This window comes from Penicillium taxi (genome assembly GCF_028828555.1).
Source record: "Penicillium taxi strain IBT 34144 chromosome Unknown utg000006l_segment0_segment0, whole genome shotgun sequence".
Classification (NCBI taxonomy): domain Eukaryota; kingdom Fungi; phylum Ascomycota; class Eurotiomycetes; order Eurotiales; family Aspergillaceae; genus Penicillium; species Penicillium taxi.
This window is the reverse complement of record NW_026643208.1, coordinates 1290347-1313467: the sequence shown is the minus strand read 5'-3', so window position 1 is coordinate 1313467 and position 23121 is coordinate 1290347. Positions and strand designations below refer to the sequence as shown.

The 23121-nt window shown below is 46.2% G+C and overlaps 9 protein-coding genes across 9 annotated transcripts; 4 read left to right on the top strand and 5 right to left on the bottom strand.

The window, feature by feature from the left end:
* Positions 1–59: 59 nt before the first annotated feature.
* N7495_009611 (molybdopterin synthase catalytic subunit) lies at positions 60–584 on the bottom strand (the record flags this gene model as incomplete). Its single annotated transcript, XM_057212262.1, has 1 exon — positions 60–584. One exon carries the CDS (start codon positions 582–584, stop codon positions 60–62), a length of 525 nt encoding a protein of 174 aa, XP_057059125.1.
* A 253-nt stretch (positions 585–837) lies between these two features.
* Positions 838–2697, bottom strand: N7495_009610 (glycoside hydrolase family 13 protein; the record flags this gene model as incomplete). The annotated part of the gene is made up of 3 exons (XM_057212261.1): positions 838–1363; positions 1414–2173; positions 2229–2697. The coding sequence occupies 3 exons, from the start codon at positions 2695–2697 to the stop codon at positions 838–840; spliced, it is 1755 nt and encodes a 584-aa protein (XP_057059124.1).
* Positions 2698–3698: 1001 nt separating this feature from the next.
* N7495_009609 (putative G-patch domain protein) lies at positions 3699–6618 on the top strand (the record flags this gene model as incomplete). The annotated part of the gene is made up of 6 exons (XM_057212260.1): positions 3699–3792; positions 3871–4298; positions 4392–4721; positions 4823–4883; positions 4945–5255; positions 5308–6618. The coding sequence occupies 6 exons, from the start codon at positions 3699–3701 to the stop codon at positions 6616–6618; spliced, it is 2535 nt and encodes an 844-aa protein (XP_057059123.1).
* A 2596-nt stretch (positions 6619–9214) lies between these two features.
* On the bottom strand, positions 9215–9811 carry N7495_009608 (uncharacterized protein; the record flags this gene model as incomplete). The annotated part of the gene is made up of 1 exon (XM_057212259.1): positions 9215–9811. One exon carries the CDS (start codon positions 9809–9811, stop codon positions 9215–9217), a length of 597 nt encoding a protein of 198 aa, XP_057059122.1.
* A 734-nt stretch (positions 9812–10545) lies between these two features.
* Positions 10546–12059, top strand: N7495_009607 (uncharacterized protein; the record flags this gene model as incomplete). The annotated part of the gene is made up of 2 exons (XM_057212258.1): positions 10546–11046; positions 11313–12059. 2 exons carry the CDS (start codon positions 10546–10548, stop codon positions 12057–12059), a joined length of 1248 nt encoding a protein of 415 aa, XP_057059121.1.
* Positions 12060–12774: 715 nt separating this feature from the next.
* N7495_009606 (uncharacterized protein) lies at positions 12775–13278 on the top strand (the record flags this gene model as incomplete). The annotated part of the gene is given in 2 exon segments (XM_057212257.1): positions 12775–12998; positions 13011–13278. 2 exon segments carry the CDS (start codon positions 12775–12777, stop codon positions 13276–13278), a joined length of 492 nt encoding a protein of 163 aa, XP_057059120.1.
* Positions 13279–13929: 651 nt separating this feature from the next.
* N7495_009605 (uncharacterized protein) lies at positions 13930–15030 on the bottom strand (the record flags this gene model as incomplete). Its single annotated transcript, XM_057212256.1, has 1 exon — positions 13930–15030. One exon carries the CDS (start codon positions 15028–15030, stop codon positions 13930–13932), a length of 1101 nt encoding a protein of 366 aa, XP_057059119.1.
* A 484-nt stretch (positions 15031–15514) lies between these two features.
* On the top strand, positions 15515–17929 carry N7495_009604 (uncharacterized protein; the record flags this gene model as incomplete). The annotated part of the gene is made up of 2 exons (XM_057212255.1): positions 15515–16456; positions 16601–17929. The coding sequence occupies 2 exons, from the start codon at positions 15515–15517 to the stop codon at positions 17927–17929; spliced, it is 2271 nt and encodes a 756-aa protein (XP_057059118.1).
* Positions 17930–19170: 1241 nt separating this feature from the next.
* N7495_009603 (DUF3433 domain-containing protein) lies at positions 19171–21727 on the bottom strand (the record flags this gene model as incomplete). The annotated part of the gene is made up of 2 exons (XM_057212254.1): positions 19171–21593; positions 21679–21727. 2 exons carry the CDS (start codon positions 21725–21727, stop codon positions 19171–19173), a joined length of 2472 nt encoding a protein of 823 aa, XP_057059117.1.
* Between the last annotated feature and the right edge of the window lie 1394 nt (positions 21728–23121).

The window sequence follows — 23121 nt, the reverse complement described above, 5'->3', positions numbered from 1 at the left end:
ATCGCATTCATAATTAGATCATACACACCTGAATGTTCACAGAATGCGTCCAGATCAGATCAACCGCCAATCGAATTCCCCTCAGCATCCCGATCAGCATTAGCCCTCCACTCCATACCACCATCAACAAACTCCTCCCGTTTCCAAATCTCAGCTTTCTGCTTACAAGCCTCCAAGATCTCCTCACCCGCCCTCCAAGCCGCAGCCCGATGACCCGAGCTAACCGCAATAGCAATAGAAGCTTCCTTGATAGGCACAACTCCAAGTCTGTGCGCAATGCTCACGCCTAGAAGCTGGTGTGTCGCGACAGCCTCCTCCGCAATTGTGGACAGAGTCTTGAACACAAGAGGTGGGTAGGAGGTGTAGCTCAGTTGTGAGACCGGGCGACCTTCGAACGTGTCGCGTGTTGTACCGAGGAAGAGCACATTTGCTCCGGCGGCGGTTGAGGAGGTTTGTGTTAGGTAGGTGTTTGGGTCGAGAGTGGCGTAGGTTAATGTTAGGTGGATGTTTTTGGTGGTGTCGCTGTGGGTGCGCGGGTAGGTACTTGGGTCTAGATGTGCTGGTAGGGATTGTTCGGTCGTCATTTTTGTATGATTTTAATTGTTTGTATGGAGTTGAGATTGGAAAGTGCGGAATTTACTGATAAGAGCTGCGGGGTGAGATATTGAAGTGGTAATAGTAACTAACTACTATGAACTTTGTACCGAAAACATTTCACTTCTCAAAACATCAATTTTGCCTCTGTTATTTTCCAGTATTTTATTCTTATAAAATTTAGTCTTAAACTTGAAGCTACACGTTATAAAGGTACGTAATGAAATGAGCTGCCGTGGATTTTCAAACAAGCAAGACAACTGCCTCGTAAGGCCGAAGCGACCACTTTCCTCCAGAAAAGCGTGGAGTCGCTTCAGCAGTACCCTCATAACTGTCTAAAAGTACCTCCTTGATATTGGCCACTCCTTGTCCAGCAGCATCCCAATTTAAGGTCTTCTCGGTCCAGTTGCACACGACCACAGCCTTCTGATCTTCATACTGGCGGGTATACGCAAACACCTCCTCGTTTATTTCATCAATAAGTGCCCAATCCCCGTAAACGAAGATGTCAAGGTATTTCTTGCGTAACCCAAGTACTGATGCCCAGTAGTGGTAAGTTGAGTTGGGGTTACTGACGTCGGCCTCGGCGTTGATAAACTCGTAGTTTGGGTTGACAGACATCCAAGGCTTGACGTTTGGACCTGTGAATCCTGCATTCGCTGCAGATGACCACTGAACCGGAGTACGCGCATTGTCGCGCGACTTCTTCTGATATTCTTTACGTGCCACTGTTTGGGCTTCTATGTCGGTAGGACTTGCTTGGATCAATCTGTGGAATATTTAGCTTGGACTCTTGGAAGTGAGAGGGAAAAATAATACCTTTTCCAATGATTTAGACAGTCAAGGTCCCTGTACTGGTCCATTTCCCACTCCGAAGGCACATTTCGCATGCCGATCTCCTGTCCCTGATACACAAAGGGTGTTCCTGGCTGTAGGGCCAGAACAGTGGCCAACATCTTTGAAGCAATGACTCGATGCTCCTCTCCAGCACCGGTGAAACGATCGATAGATCGCGGTTGGTCATGATTCTCCCAGTAGAGTGCGTTCCACCCGTCGTTGGCATACATGAATTTCTGCCATCGGTTGAAGAAGTCCTTTAGGTCTGTGAGCTTCCAGCTGCCAGGCTCAAACTTCTGATACTTTCCATGGTCGATGTCCACATGTTCGAAATTGAAAATCATATTGATTTCGTTGCGGTCAAACTGCACCGCACGGAGTACCTCTTTCTCGTCTTTGACAAAAGGCATCTCGCCAACGCTGAAAGCGTTGTACTCCTTTAGGATTTTACCGAGCCCTTGGAGATATTCATGCAGTCGCGGTCCATTAGCGTACCATTTGTCTGCCCACTGCCAAGGAGTTCGGGGGTCCTGGATGGGTGCATCGGGAAAGCGCTGATCTTTACTAATGAAGTTGATCACATCCATGCGGAAGCCATCGCATCCTTTCTTCAGCCAGAATCGCATAATTTCATGGACGGCATCACGGACAGGAGGATGCTCCCAATTGAGATCTGGCTGCTCCGTTGCATATAGATGAAGGTAGTATTCATCTGTGGGCTCATCATACTCCCAGGCACTCCCTTGACTGAGAATTAGAATTGAACGTTTCATCACTATGAAAACAAATTGACATACCCTGGAAATGAGAAACCCAGTTGTTGGGTGGATGTCTGTTGCCCTGCTCATCGTAGCGAGGTGCCTTCCAGACATACCAATTTCGATATTCGCTGTCTTTAGAGCTACGTGACTTCTTGAACCAGTCATGTTGGTCGCTGGTGTGATTCACAACCAGGTCCATCAGAAGCTTCATTCCGCGTTTGTGACACCCCTGAATGAGACTTTCCACATCTGCGACCGTACCATACTCCTCCGCGATGGTATAGTAATCCGAAATGTCATATCCCATGTCAACTTGGGGCGACTTGTAAGATGGACACAGCCAGACAATATCAACACCTAGATTCTTGATGTAGTCGAGCTTGGAGATAATCCCAGTAATGTCTCCGATACCATCGTCGTTAGAGTCCTTATATGATGCAGGCCAGATTTGATAGACCGAGCACTCCTTCCACCAGGCCCGGTGGTTAGGCTTTGTGGTAGTCATTGGGATAAGTGGGTTTAATTATTTGAGTGATTGGTGTTACTGAGATGTGAACAGAAGATTGTGAAGAAACCATCCAGACAGAGCTTTATAACAAGGGTCATCCTGTACCCACATAGAGTCCACCGCGGGGCAATGCGGAGAACCATCGAGTATGAGAGGTTGAATGTGCCGATCCCTATTTAGTGGATTCAACTACGTATTTACATATTAGAATGGGGAACGGGGCCACCGTATTGCATTGGTCTGCGAAACCAGATACTCCCCATATGGGCGCAGGGATCGGAGGGGAAGTGGGAGACGAAGAAGGAGACTTAGGAGAAGCTCAGAGGAGAAGAAGTCTGATGGTCTGATCTCTAAAACATATCACTTAGTTATATACACATCCTGCTTAGTCAGGCCACACTGCCACTTGTCTGCCTCCCCACTACAATATGTACTTGAGTACTTTGAAGGGACCTTGATATGTGTCTTAGTTGCAGCACTTCGTGTTATTGTTAAATCCTACTTCCGTACTTCCTGCCAATGGATCTCCATCCCACTCGGCGATGGTAAGTAGTTGTAGGGCACCTTGGCAGTGATAATCTACTTCGCATTCATTTATATGACATTTCAAATAGGTAGTACATCAAGTCCAAGTCACAGCTTGATCAAGATGCTAGAACCCGTAGAAGTCTATATTCCATTTCAAAACTCGAACTATGAATCTCATCCGTGATGTTGATGCATAGAAAGTACCATCCATACATGTAATTTTTTTCAGATCTAGGCTATGCACCCAACATAAGTAGATATTAAAAACAGTGGAATAGACTATTAATTAGATCTGGAAAAGCAAGGATCGATTCAAAATAGCAAGGAATAGTGCTGGTCAAATATGGCGATAAGCAGAATCCCAGAGCTGGCCCGTGCACTTATCGAGAGCTTCCGTCCTGGAGCTCTTTGCTCTTCTTACTCTCTCTTCCTAATCACTTTCGACAGCGGTTTTCACCACTTCATTCACGATGCGTCATGACAATTGCCGACCTCGTTGGGGCTACCCTGACGAGCGAGATGGTCGGATGTATGACGATCGCCCTCGATCGCGATCTCCTGGTGGTATCTGAATTCTCCCCGCATGGACCTGACTTGGACTAGTTGAGTCCACAGAATGATAAACTCAATTCCTTGAATTAGCACATGCTAATGCCTGCAATTTGGTCTGGAATATAGGCCAATCTCACTCGTCTTATGCTCGTGGCCGAGGAAGCCGGTACCAAGACAGTAGAGATGATAATGGGCATGGTCGCCAAGGATATCGGGATCGTGATCACGAAGGTTATCAATCCCCTCAATACAGCCGCAGTACTGAGTATTCACACGATTCTCGCGACTACAATCGCGGTTCGGAATACGCTCGCAGCTCTCGTGACCGCAACCGTAGCCCGGAATACTCTCGCGACTCTCGCGACTCTCGCGGCCATAATCGCAGTTCGGAATACTCTCGCGATTCTCGCGACTCTCGCGACCACAATCGCAGCCAATTTTACTCGCGTCAAAATCCCGGCCAGGAGAGTCGAGAGGTCATACTGGAGCGGGTCCCGGTTGACATGACAGATATCGATGTGAGTAAGATCATGAAATTGATTAAGGGTTGGATCCCCTGATGTATATCCTGCCCTTGTTTTTTTTTAGCATAGATACTGATTTTGAAACAGATCGAGACTGAACTGAGGAGCGAATATGATGTTCCTGGATTGGAAAAGGTCCGTCTTATTCGGGATAGGCATACCAGTGAGTTAAACACCATTATCGTTGAACTGATCTTGCCATACTTACCTGGATTCATCGCAGGAATTTCTCGTCAAATCGCATTTCTCAAGTTTGAATGTATCCAAGATTCGAAACGCTTCATGGACCAAAATTTTCCCGCAATTTATTTGTATGGCCCAAATGGAGAGCAAAGCACGAAAGTAGGCATTGCTTACAGCCGTGAGAGAGATAACGGAGTCCCTGGGCAGAGTGCCGATGACTGGATTTGCAGAATGGTGAGTTTCCCCCACGTTGCGCGTACGTCGAGCAATGCTGAGCAAAACTACTTTTCCCCCCTCCAAATTTTTCACTTCGTTCAAATAACTAACTATTCTAGTGCTCTGTCGTCAATTTCGCACACCACAATATTTGCTCATCTTGCAAAGCTCCAAAACCTGGTGAGTTGCTCATATGATCACTCTGACTCTTCTTCATTTCAATTTGCTGAACATATTATAGCACTGCAAACTGTCCAAATGAAAGGCAACGGCGAGACGGATGTGTCTGAGAAGGAGGTATCGCATGTTCTCATTTTCAGAGGACTAGAAGCCTCTGTCACTGAAGAGGTTCTTGCCACAGCTGCGAAAAAACTTCTGCGACCTACGCCGACCCCAATCAACACCAATGTACCCCGTTCAAAAATGACATCCAGTACTAGTGATGCCAAGTTGGGTGCCAAATCTGGCTCTATTCTGCGCGTCTTTCTTGTACGTGATCGCGACTCAAATGCAAGCTGGCGGTTTGGGTTTGCCGAATTCGCCAACGAACGGGTATGTTGATTCCTCTCTTGGCCCAAGTTGATTTGCTGACCCTTTGCCCTAGGATGCTCAAGATGCGATGGCTAAACTTCGGACATTCGAAAAGTTTACCGTCTCTTCCAAGCCGGTGACGGTGAATTACATCCATAGTGGTGTATTTGTCACAGTGGCGGACCCGTCCACCCAAGACTGCAAATTTTCATTTGCTCATCTCCGCAAACCAAAATATTTTCGGTACTGGGATCCGCAAGGCTATGCCAGTGAGTATGTTTTGGAAGTGACTGAAGAGGCAGTCCAACCTGTCGCGGCGAACATAGAAAATTCCCACGGACAGCAGACTAGCCAGCCGCAAGGGTTTATTAGCGCCGAGAAGGGCAAGAAAAGAAAAGCTGAGCCTGCGGCCAGCATAAACACCAACCTCGCACCACCTCAACTGGAATTTTGGCGCAAGCAGTATGCTGAACTCCACAATGTCGAAGAGAGTGCCGATGATAATGTTACTGCAACCGAAAAGGGTCCTGACGAGAATTCGGTCAACGATTCGTATTTGGACTACGAGCTTAATTGCTGCTGGCTATGTATACAAGACTTCGAAGATGGCGAGGATCTCGGCTTTCACTCATGGCACGACGAAGTGCACCTCAACAATCTACAGGACGAAGAAGCGCTGGCTCGAGGCAAGCTGGACCCCGGCCCGACTTTCATAGACCCTAAGCCTGATTCACTTGTTTGCCTGCTATGCATGAAGAAATTACCGGACATCATTGGGCTCATGTGGCACGTACGAATAGGTGATATGCACCGCAACAACCTCAAGGATGAGGAAGTGGTAGCATTTGGCTTGAAAAAAGTTGCTGCGCGACATGCTGAGTTATCTCGGCGTGCTAAAGAGGTCCAGGAGACCCAGAATGGAAAGGATACATCGATATCTGAACAGGACTCTGCTCTCAACACCCAACCTGCTCCTGAAGCTCAGAAGTTGACAACCGACGCTCAACCCGATCCTGAATACCGTGATCGTGCTAAGGAACGTCGACTTGCTTTCGGTCAAGTCGAAGTGAGTGGAAGACAGCAAAAGTCGGCTACACCGGAAGAGGACAATGCACCTGTCAAGCCCAACTCTAAGGGCGCGAGCCTCTTGAAGCGTATGGGCTGGGTAGAGGGTACTGGGCTGGGTGTCCATGGAACTGGACGAGTCGACCCCATTGCCCAGCAGGCCTATGCTGAGGGCGTGGGACTTGGCGCCAAGGGTAGTAAAATCGGTGATGCAACCGAGGAGGCCGGACGTAAAACTCGCGGCCTCCAGCATGAGTTCTTGGACAAGACCAAGGAAAGTGCTCGACACCGCTACGACGAGATGGCCAAGGAGGGCTAAGTGATAGGTTCAGAAATACTCACAAATTTTTTACGTTGTCTGATTATTGAAGCCATTTGAATTACCCAATATCACATTAGCTTATTTTCACCTTTTTATTCCGATTCATTGACCTTCCTTATCTTAGTCGTCCATATTATTTTCCTATCCATAATCAATGTTTCTAGGGATGGCTGGATAAGCGATAATATTGGTCTTGATTGGTTAGAAAAGCATTTCATTCCAAACATCAGGGCTAGGAAAGAGAAGTATTGTCTTCTGGTGTTAGATGGTCATGGTAGCCATCTTACCCCTGAATTCGACCAGTTATGCCAGAAGCATGATATTATCTCTATTTGCTTACCTCTATATGAATCGCATCTTTTATAGCCACTTGATGTAGGCCGTTTTATGGGTTTGAAGCGTCTATATAGAGAGAAGGTGACGAGCTATGAGACTCAACGTCAACTCAATTTAAAACCTGGATTTCCTGGAAATCTTTCCTAATACAATATATGCTGCTTTCAAAGACAGAAAAGCTTTTGAGCTACTAGATTTGTTCCTTTGAATCTAAATCGTGTATTAGAAAAGCTGAACATTCAGCTTGAATTTCTACCTCCTCTTGATCTGCCACCAGTCCGACAATCATCATCTAGCAGTAATAGCGACCCTAACTCTCTCTAGACGCTAAATGGCTTGCAAAATCAAAATCTCGCATCGATTTAGGTCGAGGATCTTCCTCTGATCTACTATCTTCGCCGACCAAAAAGGAGATTCAGGAGCATTATGATCGGACTGTTCGAACGGTCCATCATCACATTTTTTTCTATATGATCGATGTGGTCATTTAGAAGAAGCGAACAACAAGCAGACCAAAAAACCTGCATTAAGTAAAAAACAGACTACCCATAAGGGCAGTCTAGGAACTTTAGGAGAGATTCATGAAGTGGTCATTGATGAGAGTGGTGGTAAAGCGATTTATATCTGATGATGAAGCTGCTCAGAATGTGTTTAATGAAACCGATTTGCCTATCCTACTGTAGCAGAGCTGTGCCGTCCGCTTCGAGAGCCAAAACGAGTTCTGCCTTTCAGCATAGTGGATCAAAGGTGGCATGGTCTGAGTTTCATGACCTATTGAGACAGGAGTGGAGAGAGATTGATCAAGAGCTGGTAAATAGGAAATCTGATTGAAGTGATGGTGAAGTGAAAGTGAAGTGAACTTTCGCTAAATATCCCTGTTGACATCATTCAATTACCTAACACTACAGAACCGTGGAAATGTAGGTAAATTACATATGACTGGACCTATTGCTCCTTCCAAGCTCAAGCCTTCTAGTATTCTTATACCAATACGACAGTGATCCCGCCCATTGCTGTTACCTTCCTGGATATTAAATAAATACGAAAAGATTTTATTTTCATTCCAAGGCTGAAACATCTTATACTCTTCATAATGGAGGTGACCACGTGTGTAATTTGTTGGTGGTGGCTCTGAGCACATACACAGGTGATTTACCCGGACACAGTAACGATATCCTCATAGGTGGTGCTACCCGAACCAGCATTACCGCGACTTTGATGAGCCACTGGAGTTTGATATTGAAATGAAAACTGAGGCAAAAGGTGACAAAGTCGGGCATGCCGGAGGACTTGTTGCGCGACAAAGTACTACAAACTGCGATGACCTGCAGTATCATATGTGACGTGCTTTAGGCGCTTTATGCACGCTGATGATGCTGCTTCTATTGATTAATCAAAGAATAGATGCCCACCTATGCCCAATATGCCCTTCTGCGGCGAGGAAAGAGTACATGCAGCATAGACGAGAGGGAGATGAAGGATTTCCAGGATGAAATATGACCTAAGTTGAAAATTTGGGTCTCCTGGGATCTCTTGAGATCGACAGCCTTCCGGCCATCTTACCGTTCCACTTCCTGGAATCATGCAATGGAAAGAGACGGGTGCTAAGTCGTCTAGTCAACCGTAAAACCTTTGAGATTTCCTGCGAACTCAACAAATCCAAAAAACAGCTCATGGTCAGTTGTAGCGATGCGGTCACAATGCTTTTCCATATTGTCGCCGAGATCCGCAAGCCAGCATTGGAATTTGCCATATTTTTCAATTTTAAAGTTGGAACTGGAGGTTTTCGCGGCTAGAATACATGAATATAAATCGCATCTCTCTAACAAGTTCAGAACCCCAGATTTGACACGACCTGGTGAAAAGAGACGATGGGATTTGCGGTTATCTCATGGAGCTTGAGGATGAATGATATCCCGAAGCTTTCGAGGGTATCGATGCCTTGATTGATATCTATTTGTTGGAATTAATAAAAGTAAAATATCTAGATATTGAATTCATCATGGTAATAATCCATGCGTAGAGAACGCCAAAACATGCAGGGTCTATAGAAATTATGTATAATATAATGTACAGGGTTATTTATTCAACTTAGAATCCTAACAGCTGAGTATTCACCACGTCCAATATGGAGGGAATTCCACGAACGCTGAATTTTTCTTTGGAGAACTGTGATAGAAATAGTTCAACTGCTGACATAAGGAAGGTTGAACCACGAGAAAGAGTGGAGTATTTTCAGATAGCAGTCAAGGTAAGACTACTTCTCATCCCCACTTGGAGGATTCTGTGCCTTCTTCGCACGCTCAATCTCCAGCTGCTTCTGGAATCGATCTCCAAGCATATTGGTCACCCACTCTGTGACATCTTTCTCAAGCTCCTCATCCGCCTTGCCCGATGAATCGACAGCAGTATCCATGTAAGTCCTCATAGCTCTTCGCGCATCATCTAGCGAATTGATATTGAAGGCATATGCTCCAGCGCCAACGGCCATCGTGCTGAAGGAGAGAACATTGATAGTAGCGAGGCTGAGTGCCTCCAAAGCCTCACCTGCGCCGTTCACTTGGGGCTGGAAGTAGGTCGAGCTGGAGTAGAATGGTGGAATGCATTCGGCGATTTTCCTTCGGTTTGCGCGACGTGTTATCAATAGTGAGAGAGAGACAAAGGCCACACCACCGACGAGGATTTTGAGGCTGGTGTTGTCTTGTGTTACGGGTTTTTGAATTGCTTGTGATTGGACTGTTGTGGAAGCTGGGGATGAAGATTCACTCTCTGGTTTTGACTCTGAATTTCCTGAGACGGTAGAGATCTTAGAGTCTGATTTGGAGCTAGAGCCCCAGCCGAAGTAGGAGAGCATGTCTTCGGTGAGTATTGACTGGGGAAGGAATGCGGGGACAAGCGGGATTGGTGGTCAAAAGGAAGGGCTTCACGAAAATCGATCTCGTCAAAGATGGAGTGATCTCCCAGGAGCCGATGAGATGTATAACTGGCAGCTATAATGATCACAGATTGGAAATCCGAGGTTGTAAAAGTGACTGTTGAATTTGCGGAGGTGGAGCTTTTGCATATTAGTCACGTGAGAGATCTGCTAATCAGCAGCTTACTCCGAAGGCTAGCTACATACAGTCTTACATCGCAAGAAAGACTTTGACCCCTAATCAAGTGGCCAAAAAGCATGTTTTAATGATACGGCTCTAGCTATCTCCAGGGCAAGTACGTATTCCAGACTCGGCTCACGCGGATTACGCCTGAGTATACAAAAACCAGCGACTCCGTACGGCTTTGTGCATATCATCAAATTGAATCATCAAATTGACCATCGTCTAGCCAGTGTATCTAGCTGCGTCAAACACTGCCAATGAAGTATCATGGTCTTCTGCGGAAAACCAAGTACTGGATGTCTAAATTGCCGCCGGCGGCACATCAAGGTATTTCATGTTTACATTCAGCTGAGATTGAAGCATAGGACTGATTTAAGAAAAGTGTGATGAAACTAGGCCCCATTGTCAAAAATGTACTCGAACAGGTCGTCAATGCCCAGGATATCAACACCCATTCGATGTGATATTGAGGGATCAAACCTCATCATTCATGAACGCAGTGGTGGCAACCCGCCGATCAACCCCAGTTGCTAGCTCCAGGTCAATTTCTAGCAAGAATGCAGATAATGTAGAATCTGCATCTTGGCAGAAAATGAACCCTGCTGCCTCGATGGATTTATCTACTGAGGCGGTTGACATACGGCCTCAGTATACATGTATACCGACAGAGCTTTACCATCCAGTTGAAGATGCAGTGGTCCCATTATTTTTCAACTCGTTTATATTCCTAACTCAAGTCAACCACATTCGTAATGGTTTTCTGGGAATGTTGCCACGAATCTACACAAATGCTAAGGTTGGGTCTTATTTGCACAGTAGTACATTAGCTATTGCTTTCTTTACTGTGGGGGCTTGGACTGGTCAGAGATCGTTGATGCGTGAAGCGCAGCGGTATTTCACATGTTCTCTACCCAAAATTCGTGAAGCTTTGACGACCGATGGCGACTTGAACAGTCTTCTTGCGGCTATTATATGCCTATCGACGTATGAAGTAAGTAATTACGCTTTCCATCTTGTAAAGGCAAATGGAGACCTCGGCTAAAACGGTTTGAAGGAATTTGTCGCTATCCAGAATTTGGAGCTTCCATCGAGAGCACACTTGAGAGGTGCGATTGCTTTGATCAATAGCAGGAGACCAAAGAGCTCGGAAGGACATGATATATCGGCTACAATTCATGATACCGTTCAAACTGCAATTGTACAGTTCACCATCCTTCCTACCCTGAGGTTGGCTACATGAATTTTAACACAACGTAGATCAAGACCACTCGTGGTTTAAGCAGCCCCGTGATCCCAACACCAACAATCTGGCCTCTATCACAACCCCAAGGCCCTCTATCTCCACGAAAGGTACTCTCGCAAGCCTCAGCACGTCTAGTCGATTTGCGAGACACGTGGGAGCAAATAAAAGCCCACCAACCCGACGAAGCGCAAGTCATCTCAATCCTTGCAAGAGCAGCAGAGATTGATGTCGATTTCATGTCATGGGCGCACTTTGTTCCATCAGACTGGAAGCCCGTCTCAGCAGACATTATTCCCCAATCCGTCCATGATGCAGGAGTCTTTCGCAATCGCTGCGACTGTTACACAGACATATGGATAGCAGCGACATGGAACATGTTCCGCGATTGTCTAATGGTGGTACAAAGCATCATCATCAGCTGTCTTAGAATGCTGTCCTCGCAGGATCCAGACGGCACAAGGATAGCTGGAGCCAAGGCTAGAATCCAAATTATTGCAGATGATATCTGTGCGACGGTGCCCTATTGCCTTGGGAGCCAAATGGAGTCTGTGCGCATGAAACCTGGGCTGGTCGAGTACCCCTTTTCAGAGACCCGACCTGTTACTGCCGTTCATCAAGCCATTGCTCCGTTAATGAGTGGATGGCATATTTTTGGGAACCTACGGAATCTCCAGAGTCCTGAGCTAGAACTTCCTCCAGAGCAGATAATTTGGGTGGGACAACAGTTGGAACGTGTCAGAGCCATCTATTTCAAGCTGTAATGTTTATTGCCAACTCATTACTGGAAACTGGGTAGCGCTTGATATTACCATGTCCATTTGGTTATATTATATCCAATTCGAACATTAAAGTGATTCATGAGGGAGTCTTCCTCATCACAAATAGTTACTTTATACAATCTTATAAATCACTCCGTGAGACTTCATAGCAGTTTACAAGTATTTTGCATGCTTTGTTCATACTCTGACTGAGTAGCTCATGTCATATTCTTGCTGATGTCCCAGCAACGTACTTCTAACGAGATAAAAGTAAACCCTGTTTCTTTATCCACATCCAGATTTTCCGTGAGGGCTGTAAAATGAAGCAGATAGTCTGGAAAAAAAGGCCGGATGAACTGGATAGGTGGGAGATCTGTCAGGGATTGCCCTCGTCCATTCAAGATGAATACTCTCCAGCAATGGAACCCACTGCCTAAGCTCTTGGGGATCTAGATGTAGTTTTAAAAGATAAATGAGAGTGTAAAAGTTAAAACTCACGGAGAATAAGGTGCTGAGACGGATTTCACCTTGTCCGAAATAAGATCTTTCCGGCGTTAGGCTTTCAAACTGATGCATTGAGCCAAGAGGGAACACGCAAAGTAAAATTCAATCTTCTCCATAACCTTAGTCAAAGTCGATACCTAATTTTTCAGCCCCCTTTGCCTGATATCCCCACTGACTCTGCTTCTTTTCGCCAGCTTCGGGGAATCCTTAGAACATGGCAAATGCTTCTTTAACTCCATTCTTCTACGCGGTATTCTATATGAGACCTTCTGATGCCATCGGCATTTATCTGAAATACATCACCCCGTTCAGTGGCCGTGCTAAGCTTATCTCGCCCCCTGTCGCATCCTCTACCAACGCTGGCGAGGGTCTGAGCTGGTTCGGCGAGTTCATTTCCGGCTGCAGCTCGTGCGGTATCGCTGGTTTTACTGTGCACTAGTATATTGATAGCGCTGATGAGTTAACATTATTCGTCACCGAGGCTGTCGCTGCTGCTGCTCAATACGGTCTTACGGAGGTCCAGCTTACTGAGTTGGCTCTCTACGCTGACATTAACGGTATCGCCGATGTTTCTGTCACCCAGACTTTCCTTGCCAACGTCATTCCTTTCCTTGGGAGCACTGACGGCCTTACTCGCTACGCCTACTTCATGTGTGCTGAGAACTACATCTTGACCAACGGCGCTCTTAACTCTGTCGGATCCGCCTACCTCTCATAAGTGGAAGAATATGTTTACTCTATCAAACAAAATTATTTTGAAAAGATCGATTTCGGGCTTTATACAAAACTGAGATGATTGGTTTTATCTTTCTGCTTTAATATCGGCGTATTCAGGTCCCAGATGGAGTTTCTTTTAAGTCTTCTCTGTTAATATCTCAGGCTTAACGCAAATACTATCGAAGCAACTAATGTTATATTTTACTCCCACTTGCCGCAATCTACTAATATTAGGATGGATCGCAGTCAGTTTCACCACTTGCGCGTCGAGAATCTTTCTCGAACCCTCTTTTTAAATACTTTACCCCTGATCCCTATTGGTGGAAGTACATATTCTAGTACAGTTGTACATTACGTACTAAAAATAGCCTCTGTATTAAAATTGTATGGTTTCGAAGCTTTTTTGAACGTTGATTCTGCTAAAAGCAATGGGATAGTCTGGCCACCTGGCTTTCTAGCAGGGGAAAATCATCTGCTTAATACACTGGTCGTGATGATGCTGAATGTAGATCTATTAGAGCATTGAAATGAGGACGATAAATGCCATTTAGTATCCCAATCAATGACCGTGACTTTCACCCGCATTACCTTTATTGGTTGATTTGGAGTTCCTTCGCAACGAGTTATTTGCCTCTGATTTTTAAGTCTTTTCCTACAGATATATTGCCAGACCCCGAGTTTTGAATTCTTGACCGCGGAAGATAGATTGTGCAGGTAGATGGCTGCCAGTGGACAACTCAGACTTATTCTGATCAAGGGCTTCAGTTGTGATGGAAGGCTGCTGCAGGTCAACGTACGAAAGTAGCTCTTTGGCGCATCCAGCAGCTGTGGCCGCGGCATAATACTGCCAGGCGTCGTTCTTGTGAGAGTCTGCATAGTCAGAGACGCCTCGAATGGCGATGCACGAGTATTCTGTCGCAATCCCCGCCGCTTCCATCTCGAAACACAAGATATTGCCACCAACCCTCTTATTCACTTCAGCTGCATTTGAGGCGCTCCTAATGACTTGATCTCCAGAAGCAATGAGCCCGTAATGGATCTTAGGGATCGGATCTCGGGACTGACGATGGACCAGTTTTGTCTTATCACAAAGCTCACAAGTTTCTAGGTAAGAAACATGACGATATCCCGACTGGAAGAGTTCATCTGGCTCCGTAGGTCGCTGATACGAAAGTCTAAGGTCATTGCTTTTCTGAAACATAGCCGACATGAACTCATGAATTTTGCTCTGCAGGATTCTATGATCAGACCGTATAATAGACACAGCACTTCTCAAAATCTCGGATGGCGGCCAAAGGAATCCTTTCAGGACAGTGCCATCGTCTGTGCTCTTACCTAGGTCATATTGGACCACACCACCATGTTGACTGTCGGGCATACTAACGACAACGTCGCCTAAGCGGATATCATTCTTTGTACTCGGCACGCCTCCCCCGATCCCGATCATCAAGCGTAGATCGATCGATGGAAACGTACGCGCCATATCTTTTGCGACTGCGGCTGCTGTACTCTTTCCCTGGCTACCAGGAAGACTAGCAAGGATCACATTATGGCCGCTAAGCTCTCCAAGAATATATAGCGTCGAATCACCAGGCTTTCTAGGCAAACGGACATGTTCTTTGTCCAGCATGTAGCTGACAGCGCTCATCTCAAATTCCAGAGCACACACAATTCCGACAGTGTACGCTTCATAGCCAAGCTCTGCAAAGCCGGCTAGACCATGCCGTTTCTTGGTTGGGCTGACATGGTTCATCTACCTTTCATCTTAGTTAGTAGGTTTGAGTAGGTTTGAGTTGTCGTAGGATCAGAGTTCTAGGGGAATTGAGGGCTTCGGGGCCTCATCTTGATATCCTCAATAGCAATAAAGCACGCAAGATAGGTTTCCGTACATAGTCGATAGGTGTTTTTAAATCGATATGTACTCGTTTTAGCTCATGCGGGGAGAAACCGGTCTGTGCGCAGATTTGGTCGAGTTCAGCCTCATAAGACTTCTCAATGCCCCACTGTCTTTGCACTTGATTATGGCAAAGAGCTTGAAAAAAACCCCTTTTGATTGACAGAGCCATGAATTACCGGGCTGTTGAAGAATTACTAGCGGAAATCCCCGGAAAGCGACCCGCAGTAGAAGCAGATACCGCTCAATCCTCCTTTCATGGCCATGGATTACAGAACAGCGGAAATGGAAATATCATAGTGGGACGGGATGTGAACGTAGGTAAAGCCTTAGTTATATTTCAATGAGTTGTACTAATGGACTGCTAGATACTTGGAAGGAGAAGGGCTTAGACTGTCGGCGCGACCTCTTCGTGACAGATCCGAAGGAGGATAGGGCAGCATTGAAACGAAAGAAAGGAGGCCACGCTCCCGGAAGCTGTGCTTGGATATTGAACACGGAAGAGCTTACTACCTGGCTAAGTCCTGGACTGACAGGTCCCGAGAGTGAGTCGGCACAAGTCTTATGGCTTTATGGGAACCCAGGAACTGGTAAATCGATCATGGCTATATGTCTTACAGAGGGGCTGCCGATTTACTTGGCAGACATGGAAGGGGCAACACTAGCCTACTTTTTCTGTGACTCTGGCTTCGATACACGAAGGACCGCGACCTCGATTATCAGGGGGCTTCTCCACCAGCTTATTAGGCAGCACCACCAGCTTCTTGATCACCTCCTGCCAGAATATAATACGCGGGGGAAAAAGCTATTCAGCTCGCTCGACGCTCTCTGGGACATATTCATGGCCATGGTGGCGGATCAGAGTATGGGTCGAACATACTGCATCATTGACGCGGTGGATGAATGCGATAAAGAATCGCAACAGACCCTATTACAACAACTCGAAAATTTTCAGAGTCAAAAAGTCTCGTCCAATGTTCGAATACTGATCACCAGTAGGCCATATCCGGAAATACGCGAGAGCTTGCAAATGTTCCCAAATAGAGATTTAGCTTCTTTCACTGAGAGACAGAAAGACATTGATCTTTGTATTGACTATCGAGTGAATCGTTTGGCTAAAAGAAAAAAGTACACCGAAAAGGTCAGAGAGCAAGTTCGCGATATTCTCAGATACAAAGCCGAGGGTACTTTCCTCTGGATTGGCTTAGCGTGTGACGAATTAAAAGATATCCCTTCATACCTCGCCATCAAATTTTTACAAGACATGCCTAAGGGTCTTCATGCAGTTTAAAAGAGGCTTCTCGACACCGCCTTGGAGCAAAACGAGACCAGTGGCAATGATACTCGACTCCTCCTGAGCTGTGTGGCTGTATGTTCCCGACCACTAACAGTGTCGGAGCTCTCTGAAGCATGCCAACTGTAACAGGAGGAAGAGGACGCTGAGACAAGGATTCAGTTTACACATGAATACATCGAGTCTTGCCGCTTATTGGTAATCATCCAGGACGAAGATGTGCTTCTATTACATCAATCAGTGAAGGACTATCTAGTTGGGACTGGGTCAGGCTTCTTTATCAAATTGTCCGAAGCACATGCTCGCCTTGCATATCGCTGTGTTGATATGCTCATTGAGCAGTTCCGCAGCACGAATCAACTGTATAACAGCTTTTCCTACTATGCAATTTTAGAATGGGTTAACCATGCGCGCATGGGCAAGGAATATTTTAAGGTCCAGTGTCCACAAGCGGAGTTCTTCCAGATTGATTCTCCTTGCCGGGGGCAGTGGCTAGAGAACGCAAGGTCAATAGATTATTTCTTCCTATCGATTCCGAATGATTTCTCTATCTTTCACGTAGCTGCAAAGTGGGGGATTTCCACTTTAGTAGATTACGCCTCTGAGCTGGGATTTCAGGAATCAGACACACAGAAGCTGACTCGTGGTGTCCATATTAATTGCAAGGACGCTTCAGGTAAAATTCCCCTTGAACGTGCTATTATGTCAAGATATCCAAATGCTGTTGCTGCCCTCTTAAGTCAAGGAGGGAATGTTACTATACAGCTAGTGGAAATCGCGGCTGGAAATTGGTTGATTGGTGAAGAAGTGATGGCACTACTTCTCGACCACTGCGGAGTTCAGATTTCTATCACCGACAAAGTGGTGAGGGCTGCAGCTGGAAACGACGAGAGTGGTAAAGAAGTGATAGCACTACTTCTTGACCGCTGCGGGGACCAGATCAATATCACCGACGAGGTGGTGGAGGCTGCGGCTGGGAACTGGACGAGTGGTAAAGAAATGATAGCACTACTTCTTGACCACTGCGGAGACCAGATCAATATCACCGACGAGGTGGTGGAGGCTGCGGCTGGGAACTGGACGAGTGGTAAAGAAGTGATAGCACTACTTCTTGACCACTGCGGAGACCAGATCAATATCACCGACGAGGTGGTGGAGGCTGCGGCTGGGAACTGGACGAGTGGTAAAGAAGTGATAGCACTACTTCTTGACCACTGCGGAGACCAGATCAATATCACCGACGAGGTGGTGAAGGCTGCGGCTGGGAACTTGGGGAGTGGTAAAGAAGTGATAACACTACTTCTTGAGCACTGCGGAGACCAGATCAATATCACTGAAGAGGTGGTGAAGGCTGCGGCTGGGAACTGGACGAGTGGTAAAGAAGTGATTGCAATGCTTCTTGAGCACTGCAGAGACCAGATCAATATCACCGACGAGGTGGTAAAGGCTGCAGCTGGGAACTAGGGTAGTGGTAAAGAAGTGATAGCAGTACTTCTTAGCTGCTGCGGAGACCAGCTCACTATCACCGATGAGGTGGAGAAGGCTGCGGCTAGAAAGAAGTATTATTAATACCGCTTTTATCTAGGGATCCTCAAAAGTCAACACGCCAAAGCCATTAGGCAGAAAGGAAGCAATGGCGGCTGAATTACCAGTTGTTCCTCAATTGTGAAGGATTGCTAGAATAGGAAACGGATTTGTATTTGAATACCTTAATAACGTAGATTCATGCATGTCCCACTTTTCAATAGCATATTCTGCCTCATATCAATTGACTTCAACTTCCTACAATAAACTTCATATTATTCACTGACCTGATACGCGTTTCTATATGAAAGTAATTGACCATAGGACTTTGATAAACTTTACTTTCAAGAGTGAAGACAGTGATGATGGAAGGAGGCAAGCAACTGAGACGTAACAAGGGGATAATAGTATTTCCCGTAATATATTAATATGATGTTTCTGGATTCTGTGGAAACTGTAATCCTATGTCTTGAAAGTCATCCCTTTGAGTCGCAGCTCGCTCTAGGTACCTCTACTCGAATTTCAGCATTGCTCATCGTGTCTTTTGATTCCATACCTAGATCTCCTGATACCCATAACTACTTAACCGATCCGTACCCGCATCCCCATGATTCCTCCAAGAATCAGTCTTGAAATATACACTGAGTTCTTGTTCCCATTTGTCTTCTCTGTTAAATCCAGTAACCCCTTACACGGAATCGGAGGTTCACTAGCCATCATACTAAGGCTATTACTTTCGTAAGGTTATTAGATCGGATACTTTCCGAGTGTTTCGTTCGTGCTGGGGCTTAATCAGATGCTTTCTAAGAGCGTTATTGTATTCATGATGAAAGGTATCACGCCTATTCACAATGTCGGTGCTAATCAGTAAGCTGCTCCAGAAAAGTATAGGGTATGGAATTCATATTATATGTTATATCTAGCTAATCTATCATAAAGTTTCAGTCAGCTCATGGATCAAAATATCAGAATATCAAAACGTTAAAAACACAATATGCTTTATGCAATAGCGCCTATGCATCAAAGACCTGCCTGGTGGCGTATACATGAGATACCCAAGGCATCGTTAACATTTAAAAAGCATAAATAAAAAACCATTTCAATTGGTATGTTCATAGGACGACGTGAAAATCATAACAACGTAAATTTTAGGGGAAGAGCAAAATATCGAAGATATGAGACTATTTCGAAGATCTAGCGGTGATGAGCATGTCTGTTCGACCAGGCCGGTGGATGCGATCGATGCCGAGGTGCTCTCGACCATCCCGGCCCACGTAGATACCGAAGCCGTAAGATGGGAACAAGCGCTCAGAGGGAGGGGCGATGATGAGACGGGTGACGAGGTCTGTTTTGCTTCGCGGCTCACGAAGTAGCTTGTCTGCGAGTAGAGGGGATTGATAGAGGAAGCTCACTAGATCTGCGAGCGTGCTGATGTCATGCGGAAGGTAGCGGTGGCGACCGGGCCAAGTAGCCATGAAGGATAGAGCGTATAGAGCGCAGAATGCGATCAGGGTGTAGTATGCTGGCAGGACGGCGGAGATGCGGATTACATTCTGGCCGTATGAAAGTGCGATAAAGATACCGCCGGCGAGAATGGGAATGGCGATGGTGATTAGGCTCATAAAGGAGAGCCATGCGACTTTCAAATGGCCGTTGATGATAGCTTGGATTGTGATTTGAACTGGGAGGGAGGAGGGATAGGTGAGGAGGATGCTGGTCTCTGCTGGGGCTCCTTGAGGGGATGAGAGCTCGACAAAGGGCTGCAGGGCCCGGAAGTAGGTGTCTATCGGCTGCCAGGCTAGGAATAGGAAGTTTCCAATCAGCGCGGGGATGAAGCTGTAGAGGAAGTTCGATGCGGAGAATGCGCTAACTGATGGGAGAGTTGGCAGTCTGGGAGCGAAGCCATCTTCAATTGCGTGGTTGACGAAGCTGACCACAACGAATGCGATGAAAAGAGCAAGCAGGATGAGGACCCAGATTATCACGGTGGCTCTGCGTAGGAACCAGGGTGTCCAGCGGTATCGAGTGAAGCTGGAGTAGAGGTGCTCGTCAAGAGGATTGTTGGCATATGTACCGTTATTTTCAAGATCAAACTTGACTTTGGCTAGTCCCTGAGGCTGGTCCCTGACTTTCTCTGTCTGGTGAAGTGATGGTGTGCGAATGGAAGCATCCATCTCGCCTATGCCGTAAAAGATATCACGTTTCATGGATAGTTTCCAATAGCCGATGCGGAGTACACGAGGATCAAGCGTTTCCCGCACAGATGGAACAGTCTCAGAGTGCTCGTAATCATGGAGGACGTTGGATCTCTGGATGATAGAAATCAGGTCTGCAATGGAGACCGGATCCCACATCAAGCCCGTCAATCCACGAATAAATCGGACCAGGAGTAGCAGCAGACCGATAGCCAAAAGACCATACATCGCCACCAAAGTCCAGCCGATCGCCTGCACCGAAGACCACTTCCACAGACCCTGGCCGTCAACGACGTAAAACTTGGCTTGAAAAAGGCAGCTCAGAAGGGGAATCGCAAAGAAGTTGGACAGCCAGATTGTGAAAAGAGTAAACCCAATCAGGGGCTCTCCATATCGAAAATGGGAAAAGTCAGGTATGATGAAGTTTTTCGAGATAATAGGCAGACCCTGTAGAACGTGGCCATGATTGCGCTCGGCCGCCATAATTGCAAAAGGTGATATGCGGTATACTGCGGCTTGAACCACAAAAGTCCAGATAATTATTGGCGCAGAGAGGATTTGAGGAAGAAACTGCATTACAAAATACCTCGAAGTATCAGTCCCGTCATATAACCAAATTCCATCATGGCGACGAGACCAAACGTTGCAGAACACGACACCGGCGATCATGAGAAGGCAGCAGAAAATACCAACACCCAGAGCCCAAGGCCGAAGGACCACTGGCAAATAGTCCAAAGCAGGGTATATCAGGCTTTTTTCGGGAGGGTCGACCGCCACAAAGCTTTCCGGGTCGACTGAGTCAGGTCTTTGTGGCAAGGCCTGGGGTGATGGAGTATTGCGAATAGGCCTCTGCGGTGTCTCCAAGTACCGAATAGGTGTGCGAGTGCGAGTAAAATATCCCAGTCCCTCGTCCCACACTAAACGGTCGATAGGATAGTCATCATCCTTGGTCGAGACTGAGTCCTGTCTTGTCGGCCCATGGCCGCTTTCATCCCGAGTCAGTTGGTCAATTGCAAAACGCACGTATGGAGAGTCGTCCAACCCTGGCGTTGGCGCTGGACTGGCATGGTCACTCGGGACACGTCGAACTGTTTCGTCAGACTTTGGGCTGATCTTCGCAATCTGGTCCTGTCCAAAGCGAACTGTGCTAGAAGTAGTCGGGCGTGCGGGAGTTGATACTTCTGTTGGTAGTTCCTGTCGAATCACGTTTGGCTGTAGCATTCGAGGAATAGTTGGTGAAGATGCCCCAGAAGAGGCATGTGACCCTGGGGTTGCGAACTGCATTGCAGTGACTTGGCTGTCTAGACTTGAAGCTCGATCTGAGAAAGAGAAGTAGTCTTCTGATGTAGCGACTGACTGTACGGTAGCTGACTGTGCCGACTCTGTTCGATATACCTGGGGCCTGTTTGCTACTTTAAATGTTAGTTAATATCTCTTCAGCAGTCATTCCCAACCTCCCATGTCTTTAAAAAGAAGCAGGCGATATGCACATACAGCTGACGTTTCGCAGACTGAAGTTCCGTAGCACAGTAGAGTCAGACATGATGGACTCGGAATGTGTGATGATTCCGAAGAATATTTAATCGAAAAACATTACCCTTAGACTCAGAGTTCTCTGAGTCAATTGGGGACTGGGAAGAGATATAGTGGGGAGGGGTTTTGTTTTGCTGTAAGTGTTGGGTGAACAGATCCCAGCCTCCCCCAGCCACACAGTGAATCCTAGCAGACCCAGGCCAATAGAGAGAATTGAAACACTGGATGATGTTTAGTGAGACAGACTAAATATTAAAAATAAAATCAGAATCATCAAGACAAATTGGAATGCGTCAAACGAGAATTCCATGCGAACTGTGACGGCCCGAAGGCCCGAAGTATACCCCGTCTTGCTTCGATCTACAACAGATCAACGTTGCACCTGGACAGCTTTCTTTTGGCCCGCTTTAGGATTGAGCTATGGATTTTAGTTCTATTTTACTTTACTCTCAGTGCTGACTTACTTCGTGTGAATCAAAGCAATAATTTTAATGTGGTTTCTACGTGTTCTTTACAGGGACATGAGCAGCCACGATCAACCTTGAAGACATCCACAACCTTGGGAATCAAAACAGATTGGTACCCCAGACTACGAAAGCCCCAATTCAATGATTGACTGGGCAACCAAACTTGTGATTCATTGGTAGTGGGCGAGACAGTACTAGGAATTAGACCATGATCCCCTTGCTGATACTACATGTGGCTGGTGACTGACACCAAACTAGGAGTTAGATATAGAAATTCTATGCTTTATTTGACTGGATAAAAGACCAGTTAGTGAGAAATAATCGAAGTTTAGAAGATTTTAGGAAGTCGATTCCCCGATCAGTGCTAGTCTCCAAGGGCAAATCTAGGTCGGCTCATTTGAAATACGTTCTATCATTTTATCGTTCCTGCAGATTGTTGCAGACTAACTGATGTAATTTTTCTATTTCCAAAATTGTTTAATACTGACTCGTCTCTTTCCAGTTGTAACATTGCAACTAGCTCCTTTCTATACTAGAAAAGTGCTCATTAGAACTCTCACTTATGTATAAATAGCTCAGGATCTATTGTACTGATATCACACAGGCATTACGTCCAGACTACGCTTTTTTGTGTTTGAAGTTACCCAAAAGCATAGACCAATGACTTGAAGAGTTTTGATTGAGCCAAAGCTGATAAAATAGAGGGTGTTGAAGCTTGCGCTGATTGCGTTCAGCTCCAGCCTAATCCAACCCCCAAGAATTACCGTACAATTTTCTGGGTGGATCGACCATTCTGCGATAAGAGCCTATTGGAATTGGTCAGAAATACAAATAAACCACAGCTCAAAGTAACTTCCAGGTAAAAGAAGACAAGACTTGCGCGTATTTCCGACACCTCCAATCCCGAACCTTACGTAGCGATGCCCTAGATTTGACG